This window comes from Phaseolus vulgaris, chromosome 11, assembly GCF_051622355.1.
Source record: "Phaseolus vulgaris cultivar YP4 chromosome 11, ASM5162235v1, whole genome shotgun sequence".
Taxonomy (NCBI): domain Eukaryota; kingdom Viridiplantae; phylum Streptophyta; class Magnoliopsida; order Fabales; family Fabaceae; genus Phaseolus; species Phaseolus vulgaris.
Window position 1 is genome coordinate 34,479,535 of NC_143508.1, and position 21,653 is coordinate 34,501,187.

General features: G+C 36.3%; 1 protein-coding gene, 1 long non-coding RNA gene and 1 pseudogene across 2 annotated transcripts; all 3 read right to left on the bottom strand.

The window, feature by feature from the left end:
* Window positions 1-2,976: 2,976 nt before the first annotated feature.
* On the bottom strand, window positions 2,977-3,374 carry LOC137829884 (uncharacterized). The gene is made up of 2 exons (XR_011084108.2): window positions 3,320-3,374; window positions 2,977-3,238 (listed from the first exon to the last, which is right to left on the bottom strand). It is a non-coding gene; the product is annotated as an uncharacterized LOC137829884 (long non-coding RNA).
* A 2,003-nt stretch (window positions 3,375-5,377) lies between these two features.
* On the bottom strand, window positions 5,378-6,043 carry LOC137839094 (uncharacterized). The gene has a single exon (XM_068648226.1). The coding sequence runs from the start codon at window positions 6,041-6,043 to the stop codon at window positions 5,378-5,380; it is 666 nt and encodes a 221-aa protein (XP_068504327.1).
* Window positions 6,044-17,946: 11,903 nt separating this feature from the next.
* Window positions 17,947-18,052, bottom strand: LOC137812073 (small nucleolar RNA R71; annotated as a pseudogene).
* Between the last annotated feature and the right edge of the window lie 3,601 nt (window positions 18,053-21,653).

Here is a 21,653-nt window from a genome sequence, read left to right on the forward strand (position 1 = left end):
GCAGATACTCCTATCATGCAGTGATAAATGAAGTGTGAATGCTTCCTATCTTTGACAACTTTGCATGCAGGGTTGGTTGTTGCAACAATTATAAGTAAATTGATTAATACCAATTGGGATGAAACTGTTTTTATTTACCTATGTTATTGGGAAGGCGTGGAAGGTGTTTTTCTTGGTGCAGGTAAACGGGAGGACAACAACTAACATTTTAAGATGTTAGAGGATTATGGGAAGCGGAAGAGTGAAGAATGTTGTTGGAAGCTGGGGCATAGGGAGATTATAGAACAATCACAATCTTAAGTTGTTACATTTTCTGTTAAAGGAGCTACCTTAGAAGTTAGAATCTTGGAAACCAAAACTGGTTTGTGCAGTAAGTGTTGGTGTGAGGTTCTGTAATATTAGAATGTATAAGTGGCTTGGGGGTTAGCTTTATGCAGCTGTCTTGTTTTAAGGTTGTGTGGATATACATGTTTTGTTAGTTTGCTGTCAGGATTTTATAAGTAACTGTAAGAAGGTAAGTTTTTTTTTTCTTTTTTTGTCTTTTTGTTTGTTTTTTCCTTTTTCCTAACCAATTTTTAGTGGGTTTGTATAAGGGTTGGGACACCCCTAAAGTGTTCCATTATTTTATTTAATTCTTGGTTGAAAAAAAAAACATATGTCATTCTTTTGTACTTCAATTTATCTATTATTTCATATTCGAGCAGGTACTAGAAAAAATGAGATATACTTACGGAAATACTTGATAATCATATCCACTATACTCATGATATACGATCATCTATTTATAAAAAAAAATAAAATTATCACTAGGATTGTTCATCAATAACAAGTTGACCAATCCGAATCAAAGAAGAATGCAGATAAATCATAGAACTTTAAGATTAAATTAATAAAATGAAAGCAATGTATATTTGAGGTATTTTACTTGTATTATCATCAAGACGGTGCTAATATTGAAACCATAGGTGAATAATGTTGTTTAGTTTTTTATTATTATGTCTATTTTTATACTTTTATATTTACATTTTGTAAATTTTATTATTTGTTTCCTTTATTAATGTTACATTCAACTATAAATTTTAAAATCTTTATATTTTAATATTTTTTCAGTTGTTTCAAGAATTATGTGCACTGAAAAAATTATTGAAAAAAACACAATACATTTAAGAAAACACAAAAAGTGAAATTAATGGGGTTTGAAAAATTCTGCAAGTGACGGAATTTGAAAAACCCTTAAAATTAATGGAGGTTTATAGAACCGTCGAAAAATAATTATCATATCAAAAATTAGTAACTGATAATCCGTTAACGACGTTGTATTTTTTAGAAAAAAACAAACCGTAAATAATGTATTTAGAGGAGACTAATATTAAATATAATCCTGTTAAAAATAATTTTTCTTATAATGAATCATCTAATCCGTTAGCATCAATAAGCAGTGAACGCAAATGTAAATGATGAGCTCAAGGAGCTGCAAACATCATTTGAAAACTAATACAAATGCAGGATTAAAAAAAAATATCAGTGCATTGGATCTCTCACATAAGTTATATCTAATTAAAAATCGTTATATCAAATTAACTAGATATTAGTAGTTGCTATAAGTTTTACGTTTTCGTTTTGACAACTTTAATTCTTAAGATAGTTACATGGGATCTATTTGTTTTGATATATTATACCTATTCGTTTATTTATATAACAGAACAGAACATTTTAAAAAGAAATTTATTTTAAATTAATAAAAAAAAAACTTAAATGAGAAAAAAATTCTAACTTAAATCCTGCAGTCATGTTTACACAATTGAAGAATGTGAGAGCACAAGGCCCTGCATTGTGAAAGAAAATAAAGTTGGCTTGGAAACCAGTTAAGAAAAAACAACGACACACAACTCAATGTGTTAAAAAGACAGCTATGGGCTGTTTTACAAACTCTGTTGAAGCTGAATTACTAGAGTCATGTATGCTATTAAGATTTTCATACACATAATTTGCCTTATTTTATATTCTCATAATTTTCTTTTGGGTTTTGCTGCACTAGTCTCCCACTTGTATTGTTTTCTTGTTAATGATTGATGTTAATTGGGTCTCCAATCTAACTGGATTGTAAACAACATAACAAGTTGCCTTTTTTAACCAATTTTTTAATGCTTACTATTTTAACCATTAGGAATATAATTAATAGACTCATAAATTTTCGACATTCTATTATATTTAATCTGTTATATGATTTATTATTAAATTTAACAATTAATATAATTTGTTTTACATTGTTTCCAATAGAGCTATGGAAGCTCATGTTTCAAAGAAGAAGCTTCAATATATTACACATAACATAAAGTGTTTATCTCACTACTATTGAATTTATAAATTATATTTTCATTGATATTTTAAATTGTAGTGCCAATCAATAAAAAAATCATAAATGTAAATATTATGTGGTGACACATATGCAACCAAGTATATATTCCAACATTATTGACTCCTGAAACAAGATAATGTATAAGTTAAATATCTTAATCAATTAAATATGAATTACACTTTTTATTGATTATATAAAATTTAAAATTTGTAGATATTTAGTGATTCATTACATTGAACAATGAAAATATGAAGAAAAAAAATAATAGTAAACTTTGTATTTTTAAGGATTATTGGTGGATTGTTTTTAGTTTAATTTAATGATACATGTAAATATTAGATTTTGATCTTTGTATACCGTGTTTATCTTATATAAATATCTATAATTTTTGTAGTATGAATTCCTATTTTTTGTTAAACATAGTAAATTCAAAGTAATTAACCTAAAAAAGAATTAGCATAATAATAATAATTATAACGATTTGTTTATTTGATATTTTCTTAGTCTGAACACTAATAAGGTCTATTATTAAGTTTTAAGCCATATAAAGGTGAGGAATTTGAAGCATATATTTAAGTTTCAAGGCATAGAAAGATAATGAATTTGAAGTAATGTGATGAAATCGAAAATTTAATTTATCATGAAACATATTAATTTATTAATTCTCAATGACATAATTATGGATGAAATGTGTAGCACATCACTGATCACAAGGGCATTCGCATCTGTGAGTTGCCATATTACAAAACGCCTTGCATGGTGGTTTGCAAAAATTCAAGCAATCACGGTTTGTATCACACTTTTGTATTCCGTCAACTTGGTTGTTCTCAGAATATTTGTACACATCTCTTGTATTTGGGATGCTCAACACACCATTCCCTGCAAAAACATACACAAATTCAATAACAATTAAGAGTCTTTTCATAAACTCAAATATCAAAATATGTTCAAAGAATATACCATAGCATGCTATTAGAGCAAATATGACAACACTCAAAGCTATCTTATTAACCACACCCATCTCTCTCTCCTTTCTGCTTTCTGCTTTCTTTCTGCTTTCTACTTTCTTTGTGGGTTTCTTACTCTCTCTTCATTTCAGTTTGTACCTTCTACTACATATTTATACTACTACTTAGTCAATGTTTTGTTCTTTCTTTTATTCATTCTAAATTACTATTAAATAAAATAGCAATCAAACAAAGCAAGTATTAACACTACATTTAAAACCATTGAAGATTCAACATTACCATTATATTTAATTTATTGTTACTATGAATATTAATTAATATAACTAATATGGTTATTAATATTACTAATATTATTATTAATATTGTTTTTAATTTTATTAATGTTATTATTAATATTACTAATATTATAATTAATATTGTTATTAATACTGTAAAAGCCCAAAAAGTTCCTACACACTACACTGTAAACTAATTGAATGGTCTTGTAAAACTTATAGTAATTCAACTATAAAGTAAAGATATACTCCATATATATATAAATATAATTTTTTACAAAATGAGGTTAAAATTTTTTTATCTATCATTTTATCGCTCTTGCAACTATACATATATTTGCTTGTGTATATACTATAATTATCAGACTTTATAATACAAATAAACAATGGAATCTTTACTGTTAATTAATTTTTTTTGCCTTAGATTTCAATTGTATTTGATTTTTTTTTACTTTCACTTCCAATGTGAACGTTGATTCGTTAATATTGTAATGTTTGGGTTTTTCCTTTCATTCAGTGTTTCTTTTCCTTACAACTTTCATTGCCATCAAATCATCTCCAAACATAACTTAGAGGAAAGTCTTGGTACTTAAGTAGTTCATTGTGATTCACCTCATTTTCTTGGGATTTCCAAAGATTCTGAAGTTCCCAGTGATAAATGTAATACAAAAGGACCCACTTTTGTAAGGGCACTAATGCAGAAATGTTAAACAACCGCTTGATCCATCCAATCTTGCCCAGACTCTATCTAAATAGGGATTGCTATTCAATGCCAAAATGACAGGATACTCTAATCCTGCACAAAAATAAAAACTTGCCCCCACTCATACCTATTCCCCAATTCCAAAAGTCCTCCATTTGGGTTTCCTCTACCTGAGACAATCTCACTCATCCATCCAATCCTTACTCCTAAGCCTGTTTTACTCTTCCTGCAGATTCATACCATTTTACTACCCTCATCACCACCAAAAAACCACATATGTTTGTTTGATTAAAAAGTTCCACCTATATGTGTCAATACTGTATCATTATAGCACCAGAGGAGAACATCATTTGGCCACCAAGATTCCTTTAGCCTACCCTCTTCCACCACCTGCCTTCCAATTAACTTTCTCCACCCTTCTTTACTTGCCTTCCAATACAAGTGTTATAAATCATTTATATTATCAATAGATTATGCAACTTCAATTAATGATTATGTAGTACTATGCAGTATCATAGAGCTACCTCCTAGCAACCTGTTTTACTCTTCCTACAGATTCACACCATTTTGCTACCCTCATCACCATCAGAATACCACATATGCTTGTTTGATTAAAAAGTTCCACAGGTATGGTTCATTACTGTATCATTACAGCACCATAGCAGAACATCATTTGGCCACCAAGATTCCTTTAGTCTACCCTCTTCCATCACCTGCCTTCCAATTTACTTCTTCCACCTTCCTTTACTTGCCTGCAGCTTTGCAAACCTGCAACCCGACAGATCCCTCCTAGCAACCCCTGCACCACCTTACTCTGTTCTTTCTTATTTCCTCTAAACTGTATTCATTTCTTCACATCAAAAGGTTGCTTAACTTCAATTAAGATCATCCTAACCTCATCTAGATGTTAGGTATCAGCTTACTAGTTTTTATACAACATTCTGCAGCAGGAGCACTCCTTTAAAAGGATATATCAGGCGCACTCTAAAATCAAACCTGCAGCAGGAACACTCCTTTAAAAACCATAGAGCGAGCTTGTATCCACACACCCTCAACCACCAGCCTCACCCATTTACTTGTAGCTTCTAATGCAGATAAGGGGGTTCAACATCCAATCTGTAAAAGAATAGCTAAAAGAGGGACCCCTATGCTTTAGCCACTGCCAGGACTTGAGCTGGACTTTCTGAAAAATCTCCTCCACATCTGCTACCCCTTGATTAAAAACAATGGAGTTCCTTGGCTCCCATATACATGCCACTATAGTTGCCCATACTCCTTTCCATAAGAGACTTTGTCTACTGCTGAGTTGGGGTAAGTAAAAACTTTCAAAGTGAGATAAGATGGCATTCTGTTGTACAGACACAATGCCAATCCATCTAAGACATAATGACCACACCCTCTGAGCAGCAACACATTCTATGAATGTATGTTGACATGTTTCCTCCTTTGACTCACACATAGCACAAAGAATTGTGTTCATGATCACCCCTTTTCTACTCAAATTTTCCCTTGTAGGTATTCTACCTATAAGAACCCTCCACGTTGTGGTTAACACGTTGGGGAAGGTTTTGATTTTCCAAAGGTATCTGAACACATCATTTTGGGAGCTTCTAACAGGGTGAGCTATACATTCATACGCAGAATACGCAGAATTTACAGAGAACAACCCCGAGTCATCAAACCCCCATACCTGTATATCTTCTTGATCCCTTGATAGCCTAACTCGTGATAAGTGCATAGCCAATTCTGATTCCAACGTGCTTTTCCACTCGAATCTTACTCTTCTCCAACTATGTTTCCATTCCCACAATGAGTCTACCTAAGAACCAACCTCTTCCACCTTTTGGCCATGGTTCAAAGAGATTGAATAAAGTCTGGGAAATAAGGTTTTGAAACTACTATTACTGGCCCATACGTCCTCCCAAAATCTTACTTTGTCTCCACGTCCTACTTTCCAGATGACTTGCTGATGAAACCAACCTGCTCCTTCTCCCTCCATGCACATTTTATGTAAGTCTCTCCATCACCAGGGTTGGACTTTTATTGCTACTTGCAGGAATTCTAAATCCATCCCATACTTTGAAACCAATAGCTCCTTCCACCTCCCTTTCTCTTCAGATATCAGGCGCCATCTCCGTTTAGCCAGAAAAGCATAATTGAACTTCCTTATATCTCTGATCCCCAAACCACCTTCCTCTTTTGGTTTACACAACACTTCCCAACTGACCCAAGCAATCAGTTTCTTCTCCTTCCCCCAACCTGATGGATATCCAATAGGAGAGGATTTTATTAATGAAGGAAAAGGATTTTCACCTACACATTTGAAGTTCTTCCTTCTAGTCTTCTCACAAATTAAAAGAAGTCAAAGAGAAGATCAAGCCTAAAGATAAAGAAGTCTACAAACTCTCAAATAATAGGCTTCATTTTGAATATCTCTCTTTAAGTAGAAAATATATAGAATAATCTTTAGGAAGGAACTTAGAGGGAAACATAAGAAACCTCTTTTTTAAAAGCATCCTTAGTTGTAGTTTAGAAATATTAGAAGCTTAGGGGGGTGTGAACTTAGTAAGGGATGCTAGGGGGAGTGTAGATATGAGTTAGGAGGTGCCAAACTAGGAAGGAAAGTCACACTTCCTTCATGCACTAGTTGGCGCCGAAATTACATGTCATTTAGGGGCACATTTGCATTTGATTAGCTTTGCATTTCAACACCTTATAGGCTATAAATAAAGGTGCTTAGCTTGTACAAATCAGATTAGGAAATTGAAGTAAGAAAACTCTACTCAATTTGAGAGAGAAATTGGAAGAGCTTTGGTGCCTTCATCAAGTCTTATCTTGGGTGTCTATGGTGAACCTCAAGTGGCGACAACACACTAATCTTGGAGTTCCCACACTCTAAGTGGCGTGATCACTCACCTATTCTTCCATCTCCATAAGTTTTCTATTCTCAAGCTTTGTTTCTTCTTCATGTTCATGTTTTAGTTTACTTGTTCTTCAATTCCATTCGGTACCTTCAACTGCATTTTCAATTCTGTTCGATTGTTTCTTTTAATTGGCTGTATTCAATTGTGTTTCTTCCATTCTTGTTGTTTGATTCAATTTGACAATACATGGACTTCCATGTGAGCTTTGGTTCGGTGCAAAGTCTTGGTGAGTTCTTGAAATAGAACCTTGATCCAATTCTAATTGAAGTGCCAATTCATGACCAACTCAAGTTGTTCCTAAGAATGTCAAAGAATCATGTATTCTTGCTATTGCATTCACATCATGTGGTATCTAGAGTTTAGGTTTGTTTTGCTTAATTTTTGAGTTGTGTTACACTTTATTTTCAAGAGCTCTTTATTTCAAGTTGTTTACCATTCTGTTTTAGGCTTTACTTTGAGTTTCCTTGCTGTTTTTCTTTTGTTACACCAAGTGTTTGTGAAAAGGATTATGGCACTCATTGTTCATATGAGTTTGGCTGCTCTTTTGGAATGGCATTCTCCTTCCTTGAGCTGACCTTAAGCTTCCTTTCACTTGTTGTTCTATCTTGTGGTATGTCTTTTAATTTTTTAATCATGTCAAGATTTGTCTTAGTCATGTTATTCCATAATTGTCATCACTTCTTGTAGTCCTTTTATTGCTTTGTTTGTTTCTTGCTTTGGTTTACTTTCTGTTTCTGAGTTTATTGCTTGATCCTTTGTGCATTTTCATTTTTAGATTTGAGTTCATGCTTGTATTCTAGACCTATACAAGTTCCTCTACATAATTTCCATTATGTCTTTGCTATACTGTTTTTCATTCCTAAATAGGTTACTCTGTTTTCTTACACACGTGCTACTGTTTTCAATTTACTGCAATTAATTGGCTCACTGGAAATTTGTGAAAATTTGGATTTACATTCTTCAAAGTGTTACAAAAGCATAGCAAAAAGAAGTACTCAAAAATTCCAAGTACACAAAAAATGATAAATAAAATACGAAAAGTGTACAATTCTGCCGAAAAAAATACGGTAATTGGGCAGCGATTTTGAAAAATTTATTTCTCTCAATTGGCTTACTGTTTTTAACTCATTCCAGTGCCATTATTGAGTTGAGACATTCAAGTTTCTGTGGTTAATTTTTCACATTCCAGTTCGCTTTCAATCATTCCAGTTAAATCTGTAAACATAGCACAGTTTGCATAATTTTTTTTTTTCCAGTAGCTTGTTTTTTTGTTTCTTAAATCTAGTCTAGTACTTTTCTCTAGGACTCTTTTGGTGTGCCTTCTTTCTTCATTGAGTTCTTTATTTTCTTGCTTGTCTTTCATTCATTAATCTTTGAGTTTGTCTTACATATAGTATTCCTTTTGCAATTACCTTTCTTTGCTTATACCTTTTCTTGTTTGTCATTCTTTCTTCTTTGGTTTTGTGGTGAAGTACTTTCAAGATTGTGTGCTCTTGCTTTGGAATTTTTCACTTGAGGATTACTAAGGCCTTAAGATAAGCTTGGTGCAGAGAGCATTCTTTCTTTGAGAGTGAATTTCAGTGAATACTTCACTTCGGTTTTGGTTCCCCTTTCTTTTAGCTGACTTTGTTTCCTAACATTTGTTTGCTGTTTTGTGTTTGTTGTTTCTCTTTGATAAAATGGCTCCATATTCTAGTGAGGAATCTTGCAAGCAGAATTCACCTTCTAAAGCTTCTCTTCGTGGTGAATTACAAGAAGCTCAACGCCATATTAGAAGATTGGAGGAAAGGTTGCAAAAACTGGACATGCAACAAGCTGGACCGTCTCATGCTCACCATGCAGCGCACCATTCACATAGACATTCGTCTAGGGGTTCATTCAATGCTTTTGACCGTGAAGAAGTGTGAAGAAGAAGGGAGCCAACTCATTCCTTTCATGGCTATGATCCTAGAGGGAGAGACCACCGTGACAATGGCTATTACCGAGAGGCTAAAGCTAGACTTCCTTTAGTCAAGCTTCCAAGCTTCAATGGAGATAGTGATCCTAACATCTATCTAGATTGGGAGGCCAAGTGTGAGCAGATTTTTGACCTACTTGGGGTCCAAGATGAGCATAAGTATAAGTTAGCTACTTTAGAATTTTGTGATTATGCCATGCAATGGTGGCATGGACTTGTAAAGGACATTATGTTTCACAAGGGTCCTCCCGTGGACTCTTGGAACTCTCTTAAGTTTCAAATGCGCGCTAGATTTGTACCGCCCCACTTTAGGAAAGACCTTATGTTGAAACTCCAACGGTTTCAACAAGACACGCTAAGTGTGGACGCTTATTATAAAGAATTAGAAACGCTTTTATGTAAGTTAGAAATACGTGAGGACGACGAAGCTTTGATTGCTAGGTTTGTTAGTGGGCTAAGGAAGGAAATCCAAGATATTGTGGAATTACAAGAGTATTCATCATTTGGGTCTTTAATTCATCTAACAATGAAGGTGGAAGCCCAACTTGCTAAGAAAAACTCTTTTAAAAACTCCCCAAATAATGGTTACTATACTCCAAATCTCGGACAAACAAAAAGTCTTTTTCAAAATTTCCTTCCCAAGATTCTTCTTTCAAACCCAAGGAATCTCAGCCATCTACTTTTAGGCCTAAATCTCCAACAAAAACGTCTAATAAAAAATGCTTTAAATGTTTAGGATATGGTCCCATAGCTGCAAATTGCCCTTCTAAACGAAATATGTATATGCATGATGGCATTATAGTTAGTGAGCATGATTCCGACTCACCTAGGCATGCTTCACCTTCTAAACCATCCAGTGAAAATGAGAGTGTAAGTCCTTGTGAAGGTGACTTGTTGATGATAAGGCGTATGTTGGGAACAATTCCAAAATCTTTGGACGATACTCAAAGAGAAAACATTTTTCATACCCGATGTCTTATCAACAACAAGTTATGTTCCTTGATTATTGATGGAGGAAGTTGCACTAACGTGGCTAGTACAAGAGTAGTGGAGAAGTTAGCCTTACCCACTATCTCTCATACCAAGCCTTATAAATTACAATGGTTAAGTATCGAAGGTGAAATAATGGTTAACAAACAAGTCCTCATTAACTTTACAATAAGAAAGTATAAGGATGAGGTTTTATGTGATGTTGTGCCCATGGAAGCAACTCATCTTCTTTTAGGAAGGCCTTGGCAATATGATAGACATGTTTTACATGATGGCCTATCCAATACTATGTCTTTTTCCTTCCAAGGGCGCAAGGTTGTCTTAAAACCTCTCTCTCCTAAAGAAGTTCATGAGGACCACATCAAAATGAAAACTAAAAGAGAAAATGAGAAAGAAAAAGAAGTAAGTACTTTACCGAGTCAAACCATTTTCTCCACTAAATCCATCATGTTGACTCGTGCTATGCCTCACATGGACCCTCCAAGGTCTTCTTCTTCTTTATCTTTTTCATTACCTAAGGTTCCTATTGCCACACCAAATTGGTTAAAACATGTTAGGGATGATTTTTTACCTCCTAATGGGTTTCACCATTTAAGAGGTCTTTTTCCAACAAATATCATCATTCCCAAACACATTTTTCCAACTTGGTCAGTTTTTCAAGCCTCCTTTTCTGCTATCCCACCATTTCCTAAAGCTAAGTCATGTTTATCTTTGTCTTCAACTTTTACTTGTACACATAAACTGACTTTGTTACGTGCAGTGTTTTAGAATTCGAGGTCGAATTCTCTCCAACTCGGGGAGTATGATGGATATCCAATAGGAGAGGATTTTATTAATGAAGGAAGAGGATTTTCACCTACACATTTGAAGTTCTTCCTTCTAGTCTTCTCACAAATTAAAAGAAGTCAAAGAGAAGATCAAGCCTAAAGATAAAGAAGTCTACAAACTCTCAAATAATAGGCTTCATTTTGAATATCTCTCTTTAAGAAGAAAATATATAGAATAATCTTTAGGAAGGAACTTAGAGGGAAACATAAGAAACCTCTTTTGTAAAAGCATCCTTAGTTGTAGTTTAGAAATATTAGAAGCTTAGGGGGGTGTGAACTTAGTAAGGGATGCTAGGGGGAGTGTAGATATGAGTTAGGAGGTGCCAAACTAGGAAGGAAAGTCACACTTCCTTCATGCACTAGTTGGCGCCGAAATTACATGTCATTTAGGAGCACATTTGCATTTGATTAGCTTTGCATTTCAGCACCTTATAGGCTATAAATAAAGGTGCTTAGCTTGTACAAATCAGATTTGGAAATTGAAGTAAGAAAACTCTACTCAATTTGAGAGAGAAATTGGAAGAGCTTTGGTACCTTCATCAAGTCTTATCTTGGGTGTCTATGGTGAACCTCAAGTGGCGACAACACACTAATCTTGGAGTTCCCACACTCTAAGTGGCGTGATCACTCACCTATTCTTCCATCTCCATAAGTTTTCTATTCTCAAGCTTTGTTTCTTCTTCATGTTCATGTTTTAGTTTACTTGTTCTTCAATTCCATTCGGTACCTTCAGCTGCATTTTCAATTCTGTTCGGTTGTTTCTTTTAATTGGCTGTATTCAATTGTGTTTCTTCCATTCTTGTTGTTTGATTCAATTTGACAATACATGGACTTCCATGTGTGCTTTGGTTCGGTGCAAAGTCTTGGTGAGTTCTTGAAATAGAACCTTGATCCAATTCTAATTAAAGTGCCAATTCATGACCAACTCAAGTTGTTCCTAAGAATGTCAAAGAATCATGTATTCTTGCTATTCCATTCACATCACAACCCCCATAGGAACCTCCGTTGTAGGCTGATTATGGTGCTTTATAAAGAGATAGGTAGAATAGTGGCACTACTGTTATAACTGATTTGATGAGACATATTCTCCCTGCCAAAGATAGAAATCTCCTTCTCCATGCATTGAGTCTGGCTCTTAGTTTACTTAGGACATGCTCCCAAAAAATGGTCTTCCTTGGATTCCTTCCCACCTCTAGGCCCAGATACTTAAACGGAACTCCCATCTGGTCACAATTCAAGGTTTTTGCATAACATACCATGGCGTTTCGATTAACATTTACGCCTGCAATTATGGATTTTTGGATATAGCCGCATTTGTATATGCTTCTGAATCAGGTGAGAGGGTTTAAGGGTATAGCATTTACAAATGCGACTATTACCATAGTCGCATTCGTAAATGTGTTTTACAATGGCGGCTTTGGTAAATAGACGTTGTACCATCCAGGTCTCGGTTGACCGTTGACCGTTGACCAAAGTAGACATGGGACCCCCGAAGGAGGGGCCCACGCGGAAGGTTCAGTTGGTTAGGAAAGAGTCTTATTAGGCTCTCATGGAAGAGGACCGAGGAGGTGTCGGCTTGGAGGAGGGGCGAGGAGTCCTCGGCCCTCGGCACCCGAAGAGGAAGATGAGTCAGAAAGGTGGCTTGAAGGCCACATCCCAGCTATCGTGTAGAGGAGCCCAAACCACCAAGACCATGCATGAGGGTGTAGGGAAGCGGCAGTACGCCACACTGCTAGAGAACCACTGGAACCGATACGACTCGGTAAAGTCTCGTTCTAGCGGCGATCGACATCCATGGGACGTGTGAGGGTAGTGTACGCTCAGCCTGGATGAACCCTCTGATATTGGGTGTATGAGTTGACGCTTTAGGGATCATCCTGTGCCAGTTGCACTTCGAGAAGGGAGTCTTACACACTGGGGTTTCCCTAAGTTGGGTTACAGTGTTGTAAGGCCACCCATGCAGAGATATGCTTAAGTCAGAGGAAGACACGTGGCAGAAGCACCGGGAAGGTATATAAGCCTTTCTGAAGGGCTTAGCAAGGTACGTTTTAGACATTTGACATTTTACACATTCTCACACTTTACACACAAGGGACTTGAGAACGAGAGAGAATTCAGTTACAATTCAGTTACGCGCTTCATGAACACGGTGCCTGTGGTGTTGTGATACGGAGGTGTAACGGTGTTTTCTACCAGTACTGACTTGAGCGTCGGAGTGCAAACTGCCGTGAGGGCGCCCTTTTGTCTCTCTGTTTCAGGTATTCACGACGGCGAAGGGTGAAGATTGGAACGAAGACGAATGAGTCCTTGATACGCAGCTCGTAGCTACGCTCGAAGGCAATCTGGTCAACCGACAGGAACATTTGGCGCCCACCGTGGGGCCCGATCTAAAACAGCAGTCCCACAGCAAGAAGTTCGAGTTTCAGTAGCGACAACGAAGTTCTTGGAGGTTTTCCAAGATTCTTGCAAGATTCACCGAAAATCTTCAAGATTCGTTCGGTTCCACCGAAGAAAGTTCCAAGATTTGCAAAAACAGTTCTAGATTCTCCAAGAAACCATGAAGAATGAGGACCACTAGGCAGAGTTGAATAGCGCGCGAAGAGAGTGATGGCATGACCTTGCAGCATGTCAAGGAGGTGATGCAAGGCCTTCAAGAGGCAATGGCGGTGTTGAGGGCGGAGCAAGAACGCATTCAGTTGGAGCTTGCGGCGTCGCAGGCGAGAAACGAAGAGTTGTGTCGCGAACGAAGAGTTGTGTCGCGGGATGCGCAACCACCCTGGGAATCGCAAAGTAGAGGATCGCGAGTGCTTCACACCACCCAGGGAGTTCCCCATGCCTTTCTCGCAGTCCATCATGGAGGCAGTGATTCCACCCACGTTCGTAGGCCCGAAGGTTACTTTCACGGGGATGGAAGATCCAGATGCACACCTCACTGTGTTTCGCACGCAGATGATGCTTGTCGGTGGTTTTGACGCCGTGAGGTGCAAGTTATTCATGAGCACGCTGGCAGGGATGGCAATGGACTGGTTCATCAGCCTTCAAGATGGCCACGTGACATCCTTTGCACAGCTGTTCATGGAGCCGTATATCGCGAACCGGGCTCCCCCGCCGGTGTCGTATGATCTCTTTGATGTGAAGCACTATTAGGGGGAGACATTGAAGAAATACATCAACCGTTTTGGGGCGCAGGTGGTGAAGGTTGGCACCACCGAAGAGCCAATGATCGTGTATGCGTTCAGGAAGGGAATCTGCACTGGGCCATTATGCGAGTCCCTCATCAGGAATCGCCCCAGAACTTTCGCAGAAATCAGGCGTCGGGCGGTGGAGCACATCGCCATGGAAGGTGAGGTGCGCGAGAAACGTGCAAGTGTCGCACCCGCACGCCCTAGAACATAGTCGTGCGAACAACCCACGAGGGTGAACGAGAACGCGACAGGGAGGAGAGGTCAAGAGAGGAAGTGCCCCTACGAGGCGAGGAAGCCACAAGCGAGGGGCCGCTCAGGGGAGAACAGGCCGGTTAGGCACGACTTTATGGTGGAGCTGAAGGACCTCATTGCAGTGCCTAACATCGTAGATAGGCTGAGGGTCCCTATGAAGACAGATAAGGTGCTGGGACCACACAAGGACGCGTGGTGTGAGTTCCATCAGGCGTTTGGGCATCGAATCACCAACTGCCTAGCTTTGGGCTATCTGTTGGATGAGCTAGTGAAGAGCGGGTTCTTGAATGACTATTTGGCGGGGTCATCCGCAGCCACAGCCTTGGAGGCACCAGTAGAAGATCAGGCACCAGTATCCGCGGTGAAGGCGCCCGCAGAGGCGGTACCCATGGAGGAAACGCCCGCGGGGGAATTGCCCATGGGGGAAGCGCCTGCTGAGGCGATATCTGGAAGGCAAGGCCGCAAGGGTGTAGCTCGTGCGGAGAACACTCAGGATAGGCGTCCCGAGCCGGTTGAGAATGTGGTAGAGAGGCAGATTGGTGGAAAGACCTTTAAACTGGGACGGTTGCTGAGTCAAGAAGAGCAGGACCAGGTGGCGGCAGTAATCTCACGATTGCTGAGTCACCTGGACGCCTTTGCATGGTGCGCCTCGGACATGCCCGACATCGACCCGGATATTTTATGCCACCATCTCACCATGGACCCCAAGGTCTGCCCTGTGCGACAGAAGAGGAGGAAGTTCAACGAGGAAAGGTTCCTCGTCATGCAGGAAGAGACCAAAAAGCTGCTGAGTACCGACCACATAAGGGAGATCCAGTACCCTGAGTGGCTGGCCAACGTGGTGTTAGTAAATAAGGCAAACAGGAAGTGGAGGATGTGTGTGGGCTTCACTAACCTGAATAAGGCGTGCCCCAAAGATTCGTATCCCCTGCCCAGCATCGATGGGTTGGTGGATAGCGCCTCGGGCAAGATGCTGAGTTTTCTAGATGCGTTTTCGGGGTATAACCAGATCAAGATGCATCCTCGTGACGAGTGCAAAACGACGTTTATGACTGAGACGTGCTGTTATTGCTACAAGGTGATGCCGTTTGGGTTGAAGAATGCAGGCGCCACCTATCAAAGATTGATGGACAAGGTCCTGGCACCCATGTTGGGTAGGAATGTGCAGGTGATAAGTGTCTAATTTCAGTAATATTTCATATTAAAATATAGGCACTTATGAGGATTTATTGCTAATTTACATATAAAATAATTCCTAATTTATGAATTTAGACCTTTTTACATTTTTTATGATCTTTATTTGAATAAGAGTATTTTATTCCCAAATTTGGTGTTAATTGCAGATTTCTAAGGAAGATTGGAGATTTGGATTAAAGATGAATGATTTGAGCTAAAAAGATAAAGATAGAAGGTCCCTGAATGGAAAAGGATGCAAAGAAAGATTGGGCCTTTTTTTATGTTTTATCATTTAGCCCATTAGCGCGACATAGGAAACAACCTAACCCTAGAAAACTAGGATAAATAGAGGGCTAGAGGCTCAACCTTAGTGTGCGAGATTGAGAGGAAAACACCATAGAGTGAATTGTAACCCAATTGGTAGAATGGAAGGTGATAGAAGTATGCGTGACTAATTCTACCCCTTTGGGATTGGGAGTAATATGCTCAAACTCTTATGTATTGAGGTGATATTTTATATATTAATATTCAGTTCTTGATTGATTATTGGTATTGTTGTTTTACTTTTAATTTTCCGTGACAAATTGAGAATCTTAAATCTGACCGGGAGGTATTTTTAGGGTTCGGACCTAAACAACAATACTTAACATATTTGAGTGCTAGGAATAGACTTGAAATGTTAATTGCTATTAAACGTCTGAGCTTCGTTCTAAGTTGTTCTTATAATTATGCGAGGGATCGATAGTTAGGGAACATTCTTAAGGATTTTATATGCGAGGAATCGATATAAATGATTTTTATACGGGCATCAATTTCAATTAAAGAACATAATATTGACATGTTAATCAAAATACATGAGAGTGAGAGAGATGAAACCTAATCCCTATTTTTCCAATTGAAACAATTAATTCTTTGTCTGTTTTCTTATTGATCATCGCCAACACAACCACTCTCAATACACTTTTAATTGTTTTGTTCTATATTTAGCGATTATTGTACTTGATAATTCACTGTTCCTTGTGGGATCGATATCCGTCCTTAGGGACAATTATTACTTCTGACAAACGCGGTGCACTTGCCGTAAAAAGTCATCAAGATTTTGGCGCCGTTGCCGGGGAACAAGTTTGATTTGTTGAGTATAATTTCCTAAATATTGTGAATATTTTAATTGTTTTGATTTGTTTTATTTTTTATTTTTTTTTACAGATTTTTTTATATTTTATTTGATTTTAGTTCTTTTTTGGTTTAGTTACGTAGTTTTATTTAGGTTTAGGTAGTTTTTATTTATTTGTTTTAATTATTTATCTATTACTAGTTTTAGCTTTTATTTTTACGTTAGTTTACGAAGTATCTTTAAAATAAGTTAGTTAGTTGTTTACGTTTTATTTTATTTGTTTTATTCTATTTTGTTTTTATTTCTAGTATTTATTTTATTCTGTTTTTATTTCTTGATTTTAGTTATTTCTCGTCTTCATTGTTTTCTTCTATTCTGTTTTAGTTTTTATTTTATTTATATTTATATTTTTGTTATATTTTTTTTTTCTGAATATCTTTGTTTTTTTTTTCATTTTAGTGTTTTGTTTTTGTTTTATTTTATCTTTAAGTTTTAATTTGTAGTTTATTGAGTTTATTTTAGTTAGCTATTTAAATTCTTGTTTATTTTTTAATTTTCAAAAAAAATAAAAATAAATAAATAATAATATTAAATATAAAGTTGCGGTTACTACTGGTGAATTTTTCCTTCTAACCCTTGCATTAGTTGTTTTTATATGATATTGAGAGGTCAAGTTCCAGAAGACCACTTGCTATTTGAAGCAGAAATTGAGAAGGTGGCCAGAAAAAATCGAAAATCAAAGACAAAAGAGAATCAAGAAGATAATAGAGAGTATTCTTCAACATCTTCTTCTTTTTCCATTGATTTTTTTAGGAGAATAACAACATGGCGGGGGAGGAAACACCACCTTCTAGGAGAACTCTTGGAGATTACGCCATACATCAAGGGCCTAGACACTTTTCTAGCATTGCAGTGCCTGCAACTAACAGGGCCTTGGAGATGAAGCTTGCGTTCCTTACCCTCATTAGTACCAATCAATTCACGGCGATGGATCATGAGGATCCTCATACACACTTGGCTACTTTTTATGAATTGGTGGGAACTATGGGTTTCCAATCAGGTGATCTTGAGAGTGTATACATGCATTTATTTCCTTTTTCTTTGGCAGGGAAAGCAAAGGAGTGGCTTATATCTCATCCTAATCAGAGTTTAACCAAATGGAAGGATGTGGAGGAAAAAATTTTGCAAAGATTTTTCCCAATCTCTCGCTACATCAATGCTAAGTCTGAAATATCTATGTTCAGACAAGGAGTAGAAGAGTCTTTCTGTGAGACATGGGAGAGATTCAAGAGGATGCTGAGAAAATGCCCAAACCATGGGTTTGAAGATATTGCTCAACTGAGCATATTTATTAATGGTCTCAGATCAAATACAAAGATGCTCCTAGATGTCGCGGCTGGTGGCACAATGATGGCTGTTGATGCAGATCAAGCAACAAGGATTATAGAAGCTTTGGCCACAACTGACTATCAAGCTCAACATGATAGACAAAATCATTAAAAAAGAGGAGTATTGGAGTTAAACACTGCAGATGCATTGCTAGCTCAAAACAAAATTCTGACACAGCAACTTGAGCAACTGACCGCACATATGACCCAATTACCCCAAAAGTTGCATGCTGTTCAATCACTCAAAATTCAGAATGTACCTCTCAGGTGTGATTTTTGTGGAGGTGATCATCCTAATGGTCACTGTTCTTATCAGAACAACGCATCCGAAGTTGAGGTGAATTATATGGGCAATCAAGTAAGGCAAGGCGGTTTTTCCAACAATTATCCTCAAGGTTGGAAAAATAATCAAAATCAGAATTTTGGATGGAAGCAAGACTATAATTCATCCAACAAGCAAGGGCCTTTCCAACAGCAGCATTAATCGAATTCTCCATCTATTCCTGACAGGATGAATAAAGTGGAAGATGTTTTGTCAAAGATTGTGAGTACACAGGAAAATGGTATGGCTACGATTAGGAGCATGGAAACTCAGATAGGACAGCTAGCTAAACAAATGTCACAACTCACACAAATTGTAGAAGGGAAAATTTGCCAATTCTCACCTAACACTACCACCAACCCCAAGGAGCAGTGCAATAACATCACTACTGAGGGAGAAGAAAATGATGAGATGGTGAAGGTTGAAAAAGAAAAGGAAAAAAATAAGGAAGAGGGAGAAAATTGTGAAATTGTAGAAATTGCAAAAGAAATATCCCACAGGAACATAAAAAAAGAAAAGGAAGGATTATTTTCTGACAATTTGCTTCCAAAAAATTATTTTGCAGGATGGCCAGAGAAAAAGACATATTTTGATGAAGTTAGAAGGAAGATATGTTGTTTTAAAAATAAATATGGAGAGAAGGAAGCAGGGAGCAGTTTCTCAAAAACTTTGCCAAAGAAATTCAGGGATCCAGGGAGTTTTACTATTTCTGTGTCAATTGGTAATTTATTTGTGTATAATGCTTTATTGGACTTAGGGTCAAGTGTATATTTGATGCCAATAGACAAATTCATATTTCCGGTGGATTTTGTTATCCTGGACATGAAAGAAGATGAGGATGTCCCTTTGATTCTCGGCAGACCTTTAATGAAAACTGCTAAAGTCATAGTTGATGTTGACAAGGGAGAAATTCTTGTAAGGTCTCATGATGAAGAGGTAAAATTTAATCTTTTTAATGATGTAACCAAGTGTACTGCAGATGAGACTGGGAAACAAGAGGAAATTCCAAGAAATAGTGAAAAGATGAAGAGTTCAAAGTCAAAGGAGAAAGTTATACGTCATGAAAAGTTAGAGGCAAAAGGAGACAATCAAGGAAAGTTAGTGGAAGGAGAGAAGTATCGTCCAGGACAACCTATCATGCTCAACGCGGGTAGGGGTAGAGGAAGGAAGAAAACGAAAAAATTATGGGTCATCAAGGAATTGAAGAAGGACGGAAAAATTGAAGTTGAAGAGCCATATTCAAGACGGACAACAGTGATAACACAAGCACGAGTGGAACAAGATAAATATCCTCCTTGATAACAAACTTTCGTCAAGCTATATGACGTTAAACGAGCGCTTACTGGGAGGCAACCCAATCCACATTTTAGTTTTAGGTTGTTACCTTTGTTTATTTTATTTTTCAAAAAAAAAAAAAAAAAAACCTTGTATGCCTCCTAATCATTTTGCAGGTTATGTATTTTGACCTGAGGACAGGTTCTATTATTCAGGGGGGCAGATCCAGCAAATGAAACAAGACTGTAGATAAAAATTTTAACAAAATCTTGGATGACTTCTTAAGAAGAGAGGATTGAACAAAAATATGGTTTTATCTCTCTAATTCTCTTTTCTTTTCAGTTATTTGAATTTTTTCTTATTTTATTTATTTTATTTTTCGGTTATTTTGTTTTCTGTTTATTTGCTTATTTGTTTGTTTTGTTTTTATTGCTTATTTTGAATAAATTTCCTGTTTTATTAGTTTGGTAATTTAAGTCTTGAATTATCTTTCTTGACTAAATTTCAGTTTTAATTTGTTTGTTTTCTAGTTTATTTTTATTTTTTCCAAATAAAAAAAGAACTAGAATATTAATTTTGAATTGTGGAAAAAAGAATTTGTGTTTAAATATTAAATAGTGAGATGAATTAGACACATGTTAGAAAAGAAAATACGATTGAATCCCTATTCAAATGTAGTTCAAATATGATACATGAAAATTTAACAGGATGATTGATTAGGACAGATAATGACAAGACAAAAAGGAATGAGACCATTTAAACCAAGTGAGTGTGTGAACCTTAAACAGTTTTGAGAGTTTTACTGATGATTTGACAGTTGTGGTTGCTTAATTTTTATTTTTGTTGCATCATAAAAGAGCATGAAGATGATTGAGGCATTTGTTTGTGTTAATTAGGAGCCAGGGCCAAAAAGCCAACCTTTATATTAGAATTCCATTTTTTTTATATCCCCTTTGGGCTAAGAAATTTTTTGTTAATATTGCACCTTAACCTTTATTGATATAATTTTCTACCCTTTAGCATGTCTAAGGAAGGAGAATATAGATGCAATACATATAGAAAAGGGAATGGTTGGTTCTGATTTTGAAAGTTCAAAAAGTTGAAAATAGGAAGAATCTTTTCCTATTATTGAAAAAAAAAACAGAGAGAAACAAAAGAAGAAAAAGAAATAAAAAAAAGATAAAAAATTCATGAAAAGAAAGAAAATGGGGAAAAAGGTGACATCGAAAGAAAGTGGTAACTAGATAACATATATGTTCTCTATAATTGAATTGTAGGTATGTTCTTCTTCTTTAAGATGTGCATTTTGTTATCTAAGAAAAACCAATATTTTTTGGAAGCCCAGCCTCATTACAACCCTGGAAAAGACCTCAAGATTCATGTTTCTAATATGTTTGTGATTTGAAGATGAAATGAAAAGCAACTGTGATTTGTTATGATTCAGTGAAAATATAGAGAAACACTTAACCGTGAGCATATGAGAAGATATTCCTTGATGAATTGTCATTTATTTGTTTTGATTTGATCCTGGAAATTGATTGTGTCTATAATTTTCTATATTTGAGTTTGGAAGCATCATAAGTTTCTAATTTGATTTATTGTTTAGTGAATTAAATTGTTTGATATTTAAATTAAAATATATTCATTTACTTTGCTTGAGGACAAGCAAGATTCTAAGTTGGGGAGAGTGATAAGTGTCTAATTTCAGTTATATTTCATATTAAAATATAGGCACTTATGAGGATTTATTGCTAATTTACATATAAAATAATTCCTAATTTATTAATTTAGACCTTTTTACATTTTTTATGATCTTTATTTGAATAAGAGTATTTTATTCCCAAATTTGGTGTTAATTGCAGATTTCTAAGGAAGATTGGAGATTTGGATTAAAGATGAATGATTTGAGCTAAAAAGATAAAGATAGAAGGTCCCTGA

Bases quoted from the DNA above. Each gene is read 5' to 3' on its own strand.
- LOC137839094 (XM_068648226.1), bottom strand. From the start codon at position 6,043: ATGCACTTATCACGAGTTAGGCTATCAAGGGATCAAGAAGATATACAG.